Consider the following 6,858-nt stretch of genomic DNA (forward strand, 5'->3'; position numbering starts at 1 on the left):
TTAAAGAGATAGCAGATGCGAGATCTGAAGTTAAAAATAAATCATTAGAATCAATAAAATTTACTTGTGTATCTAAAGATCCACAAGTATGTGGTTGGAAGTAATTACAGATGCTTACCAATAGAAATTAAGATTTTATCACGGACGGTCCCACGAAATATATCATGGGAATGCAAATGGGTCTTTCTTGTTTATGAAGATGTATTTGGTTAAAAGTAATTAAAAATGCTGACCACTATAAGTTTAACTTTTTACTCAGATAATTCCAAGGAATAAATCATTGGGAAAGTAGTTATAAATTTGTTGGTGAAAAGCTGGATTTGGTTAGGATTAATTAAAGACGCTGACTACTGGGAATTGAGCTTTGAAACCCGGGACAGTTAATCTGGTATGAAATGAGCGGATGACGGACATACGCCAGACAAGAGCTGGATTGTGTCTGTCTCTGTTTCATTTTATACAGGTAAGATTATTTTGTAGACTTGCGCGTTTTTGTAAAATTATTAAGTTTTCAGATGGTTTAGTTTATCTACTTTAGTTTATTTACATATTTAAATAGTTTTTATTGTAACACAGTAATCTTTATTATAAGGTTTAGTATTGTGTGTAAAATTATTTATTTCATGTAATCGGATTTTTTATTTAATAAAAGACAAGAGCTGGATTGTGTCTGTCTCTGTTTCATTTTATACAGGTTGAGAATTAGAGCCTGTGAGCCGCTCTGGTCAAGAAAGGTCCTCTGGTCAAAAGGAACGGGATATTGAAGATAAAATAAAATACAAAAAAAAAGAAACTGAATTGAGTCGGTCCGACCCAGCTCAAGGATTATTTGAATTATTTCACTTGGCATCTCCTCTCACAGAAATAGCCAAGATCCCGGGTGTAAATGAACAAACGTATAATCGGCCCAACGTCATTCGGGACTCTGCCTCCTCAAACTTTGATGGTTGAGGTTTAGCAAAAAAGCTTCATATAGGCCGGAGTCCAGGATGAGGTTGACCTGGTTATAATAAGTGGTAGAGAATCCGATTTTCTTATACAAATATATGGAAAATTTGCCAGCGCCAAAGACTGAAACACCATTGCAGCGTTTGAGGCGGGCAGTTTCGCGAGTGCCTTTGTTTCCCCGGAAGAAATTTGTGCAACCGGATTTAGATGACAGGGAAATACTGTTTAACCCGGATACGTATCATCCTCGTCTAATTTCTCCTGGATCAATATCTAACACACATCCCGACGGGTCTGCACGTAAAGAGGAAGTTCGGGACCTCAAGGATTTGGAGACTGATTTACGTTTAGAAGACGAGTTTTATATTCCCGACATTGGTGACATATCACCGCCGCAGTTACATAGCGACAATTCCTTTAATAACTTTGGGATAATTCCAGACGTTAATCGTAACTTCTCTACGTCGCCCCCCAGTGAAGGATTAACCAGCAATCCAACTGGTATTTGGGACGAGAGACGAAACGAGGACCAAAGACGAAACAAAGACCAGAGACCAGACGAGGACCAGAGCCGTCAAACCAACGACGAGGCCAAGAGACCAGACACTCCCTGGGAAGAACCAATACAAGTAAATAAACTAGGACTCACAAATTTTGATGACTTGGTGAGAATCGCAAGTCCAGTACAGCAGCCTACTACAAATTCAGTGCAGCAGCCCATTACAGGTCCAGTTCAGCAGCCTATCGCAAGTCCAGTGCAGCCGCCCAAAAGACCAAAAAACTCTCGGGCAAACCGAACTTATAATATATCATTTGCATTATTTAAATGACATGAGTATCTAAATATTTTTACTTAAAAAGCTTGTCTAAAAATGGTATTTAGATATTATCAATAATGAAGTTATTATACATCTAAAATGTAGACATTTAGATGTTGTGTTCTTAAAATAATAAATTGTTCTAGTTTTCAGCTTTTCTCAACAAAACATAAAACGGGAAATTAAAACCCAGGAAGAAGTAAGTTTCAATGAATACAGCTTCATAAAATGAAATATACAAGAGGATGAAGAACAACAAAAAAATCTAAGCAATTATTTAATATTAGAATCTTCTTTCTCTGTTTTCCGATTAAGGATACATCTGTAAGGAAGAAAACATGATAGAAAAGTAAAGAAACCTTAAGATGCACTGCAAATCAAATATAGTGTTGAGGAAAATATCACGTCCGTTTTTCGGGGAATTTTGTTTAAAATGACAGAGAGACGCCAGTGTTCCTTATTTCTGCTGTTTTGTTTCTTGTTCCCTGCACTAAAAAAAGATTTTTTAAAATTATAACATTATATATAGCCCTTATTACTAATACCTGTTTTCTTTTCTTAAACAATCAGCAAAGATTTATTAAATTTTCTTTTGTTTATTCAGTACATGTTTATGATATTCAAACATATTTTTTGTTATAATAAAGTTGATAATTACATCTGCAATAATTTTGCAGAGGTATTTCATCTACTACTGTATAATTTTTAATCGTATTCTTGTCAAATAATTTTTTACTTTTATTAATTTCTTAGAAAATGTATAGAAAGATCAATATTTGTTTTATTTGTCAAGGATCTTATTATTCCATTTCCATGCCAAAGTAAAATGTGAACCATTGCAACATGTTTATGGTACGTTAGAATTTAGCTATGTACATTACGTAATACGTAAATTTAAGTTTTGCAAACTGCTTGCATGTTATATGGTAACTGAGACTAGTTTTTTCTAAAACCTTTTTGAAATAGATTGGATTGCTGCATTAGCGTACCCTTATGCTGTGTATGGGCATACAATTTAATACAGTTTTCTAAAAACAATATGATGTATACGTCAATCGTTTAGTCAGGAAAGCATCAACCTTAAGTTTCTATGACTTTCTCTTATGAATTTCTTACACAAGAGTGAGGGGGCATATTCTGAATTATGCAATCGGATGGACACCAATATACACATCTATAGACATATCCAATTTTAGAATAAACATTTCCTGTGTACAACACAAGGATGCTTTATGAAGAACAAACCATTATTGAAGCCTTTAAATGAACTGCAGATACAGTGTTGTGTAGAAGAAAAAAAATCACATCCGTTTTTCGGGGATTTTTATGTAAGTCAATCACACTGAAATAGCAGTATTCTTTGTTTCTTCTGTTAATTGTTTCTTTTTTTCTGCCTGTACTAAATAACGACTGATCAACATATTGTTGTACCTGGAATCATAACTATAAAAAAATCTATATTGTAAATACTATCTTCATATGTTTTCCCCTTTATAACAATAAAATAAATGGTTAGTATTTTATTTATATTAACACCCTTCCCCGCAGTCACGCATTTTAACGCATATACCATTTCCTATTTCTAACGCAAAATCAGGCATTTACCTTTTCTCCGCAATCACGCATTTTTCACGCACTTTAAAAAGTCCATTTTATCTTCAATTTTTTGCCAAATTCCAACTATTTTATACTTGCTTGAATCTCATAAAATAAGAAAAGTTATTTTCTAAGTAAAATATTATTTCAGAATATTATTAACGCTAAACTTTAGAGAAATTTGTACCCCGCTATAAAGTGCTTGCGGGGAAATGGTAAAGTCATATGTCTATGACGCGAGGATTCAATATATGTTGCATAGCAATTCTGTAAGTTGTAAAGAGTTAATGATATATTATCCTTACTTCATGAAGTGTGTCGCTGTATTAAAAATATGTTGTCGTCTTCGAATGTTTGGTGAGTTAAATATTCGACTCCTACAAATACTCATCATGATTTTATATTTGCTTCCGATGAGAATATGACACAAAACACATTTATCAAGATATTAATGATACACTTTAGTTGGAAACTGAAAATTTAATCCCCAAAATAGTTGCATCTCATTCACAGGTTATCACAATGTAATTTCATTACATGAGAAAGTCTTGGATGTGTCCACTTTAGGTCAAGATCTATAGTAAATAGTTCCTACAGGTTTCCCTAATTTGAAAAATGTATAAATTTATTTAGCTTTTTAATTAAAAAAATATATTTTAATTATAGGTATTAAGAGTATTTAAGCATGATTTTAAAATGAATTCCATGAATTTCAAAACGCTTAACTAGTATTTAGTACAATTTCTATTTAAGATGTAAAGTACGGGAAAAAGTATCGTTAAATTGATTATGACGTCATAATGGTTCTAGCATAGGCTAAACACATGATGTCAAACGACGTAGGTTCTACGTTAACAAAATATGTCAAAATTCACAAAATGAAAAGTAAGATCTCTTTTTTTTTACAGTAAAGTCAAATGGAAAACACAAATTGAAATATATCAAAAGCATTATTCATTGAGCCAACTCTTTACATGGACAAATAAATAAATTTGATGAATAATCTGTGATTAAGCAAAAGGAAATGCAATATTAATAGTCATAAAATCATTTTGAATAATGTCCATATATGTAAGGTATTTACATCCAGTGTGTGATATGAGGCTTTTGAATTCATTACTAATACAGATCGGAATATAATAAATTTAAATGCAATGTGTAGCAATCAAAATAAAGTAACTCATTCAACAGTTAACTTCTTTTGAGATTAAGATACGTTTTGCTATGAAATAATCTGTGAAGCAAAAAAGAGCATATAAGGATTACAAGAGTAATTTAGGGTTCCTAAGAGAAATTGTAAGAAGGATGTGTATGCAACAAGGGTCCTTGGAATAAAATTAAAACTAAAAGCAAATAAAGCTGATTTATGCATCAAAACTGAAATTTGAAAGCAAATAAAAACTGATAATATAATGGAAATAGTGACATTCATTCTTCTGTGGATGTTATTTGCAACAAAAGAGTTTTTTAGAGCTTTCACCTTTTTGATATGTATAATAATGATTGCACAGATAGAAAGCAACCCACAAAGAGTATACATAATAAGGGAATTTAGGTGCATGATTTTGTTTTGAAAAGATAAATCTTTAGTAATCGTTGTTATAAGTATTACTTTGAAAGCTGAAAATAGTGAGAAAAAAATCCAAATCATCGCAGACATTGCCATAACAATTGAGGCAGAAAGTCGTATTTTGCTCTGTAAGGGATGGACAATAAACAAATATCTGATCATAGAGAGGAACACAATGTATGAACATGAACAGGTGAAAATTATTTCACGTAAAAGATAAAAAGTCATAACCAAAAACGGTCTATCGAAAACAACATGTTGATTGTGAAGATAAGTCGCCAATGTCGAAAAATGTTGTAAAAATCCGGAGATGATATTTAGAGTATCGAAAAATGCAAGGCATCCGATGGCAATAAATGTTGGAGTGTGAAACTTTTTGTAGCATAAAACTGTGCAGATGGTCACAACATTTCCAACGAAACCCAGTATTAAGATTATCAATGCCGAGATCTTCACTGATTTCTCAAATTCATATGATATCAAATCAATATTATATGAATTGAATAATTGGAATGATAAGGTAAAATCCTTAATAAAATCAAAATCGCTTTGTGTTTCGTTCCAGGTTCTATGAGGATTTCTGTCGAGTGGAAACAAGCCTGAGATCCAGACAGTAGTATTGTGGTTCAATTCCGTGTCTCCATTCATGTTCGACGAATCCCACATGGAATGTTCAGATGTAGTTGCCGAAATTTCAAAATTATAGAGGACCATCTCCCCACCAACTGTAAAAAAGAGGATTTTTTTTTAGGTTAACAGAAGTAATACATCGTTATTTATTATTTAACTATAAGAAGTAAACACCAACCACTCCCAGTGAATTAAAAAAATGCATTCTATTCCTTAACACACCTCTTCTGTGGTATTCACTGTGTTGCAAGGGTATGGCGTGCAGCAAGTTTACAACTGATTGTAGATGTTTGGCGTCAGATGATGCTGTTATGAGAAAAAAATCTCATATGATAAGAATTTTATACACATTATGATCTCTTTACTGATAGATCACTTCCAAGAAGAAACGCTTAATCTTTCCGTTTTTCCTTTTTTCTTTTTTTTTTGGTTATCTAATATAGTATATGATTATTAGTCACTAGTTTTTTTTTTATTAAATAGTTTGCCTTATCCTATTTCTCATTGAGAAGAATTATCCCTTTATATTGCTTACTTAGAAAATAAACGCTATCACTGTTAGTTCTACCTGTTAACTCAATCATATCTACTTCACTAGGGTAGTCCGGGATAGCTTTGACCACTTCTTTGGGCTTGTAGATTTCAATAACCAAAGGACGGTTGTTTTTAAAAAGGCTTTGAAAAAAAGTTAAAAGTGCAAAAAACATTTACCTCGTACAGTGTACATCAAAGTAATCAATTTGTATTAAAAAAAATGTATTGGACGGGTTTTCGCTGCATTTTTCTAGTAAAATGTTGGAATTTGAAAAGCTTCTGATTTGTAATATCTATAATTACAGATAAAAACTTGTATTCAGGTGTCGAGTAATCAAAAGATGGATATTCCTTGGTCTTTAGAAAGATCATTTTAAAGTTTCAAAAGGACAGAATAGAGTTTGTTTGCAGCACTGTTAAGGCCTACTATGAGAAATCAACGGAAAATAGACGTGCAAAAAAGGGTTATTTTTTAGTCCCATCGATGGACAGTCACGTGGTGAAAACATAGTTCGTGTACTAAAGTAGGTCATTAATAAATTTCAATATCGCATGGGCATACCCTAGTTGAAATAAAAAATCAGGCTATTAATTGTTTCTGCACACTTTATAGTTTCTGAAAAGTGCTGCTGCTTTGAATAGAATTCGCGTTTTAATAGTTAAATTTTCAAGTAAATAAGCCAATGTAGAAATATGTTTGATTTTTACCAAATACTTTGTGTACTTATAAAATCACGCCTCCAGTTTCTAGAAAGCAGCAGC

At 32.4% G+C, this 6,858-nt stretch overlaps 2 protein-coding genes across 2 annotated transcripts; one reads left to right on the top strand and one right to left on the bottom strand.

The window, feature by feature from the left end:
- On the top strand, positions 1-1,778 carry LOC134277048 (uncharacterized). Its single transcript, XM_062759319.1, has one exon. The coding sequence runs from the start codon at positions 1,047-1,049 to the stop codon at positions 1,776-1,778; it is 732 nt and encodes a 243-aa protein (XP_062615303.1). The 5' UTR covers positions 1-1,046.
- Positions 1,779-4,584: 2,806 nt separating this feature from the next.
- Positions 4,585-5,876, bottom strand: LOC134277049 (neuromedin-U receptor 2-like). The gene is made up of 2 exons (XM_062759320.1): positions 5,785-5,876; positions 4,585-5,657 (listed from the first exon to the last, which is right to left on the bottom strand). The coding sequence occupies exon 2, from the start codon at positions 5,644-5,646 to the stop codon at positions 4,585-4,587; it is 1,062 nt and encodes a 353-aa protein (XP_062615304.1). The 5' UTR covers positions 5,647-5,657; positions 5,785-5,876.
- Positions 5,877-6,858: the final 982 nt, after the last annotated feature.

The sequence above is a fragment of the Saccostrea cucullata genome, unplaced genomic scaffold (genome assembly GCF_032062105.1).
Source record: "Saccostrea cucullata isolate Sc308-1 unplaced genomic scaffold, CSIRO_AGI_Scuc_v1 ctg6812, whole genome shotgun sequence".
NCBI lineage: Eukaryota > Metazoa > Mollusca > Bivalvia > Ostreida > Ostreidae > Saccostrea > Saccostrea cuccullata.

Excerpts from the sequence above, each read along its gene's own strand:
- LOC134277048 (XM_062759319.1), top strand. The coding sequence starts at position 1,047 with ATGGAAAATTTGCCAGCGCCAAAGACTGAAACACCATTGCAGCGTTTG.
- LOC134277049 (XM_062759320.1), bottom strand. The coding sequence starts at position 5,646 with ATGGTCCTCTATAATTTTGAAATTTCGGCAACTACATCTGAACATTCC.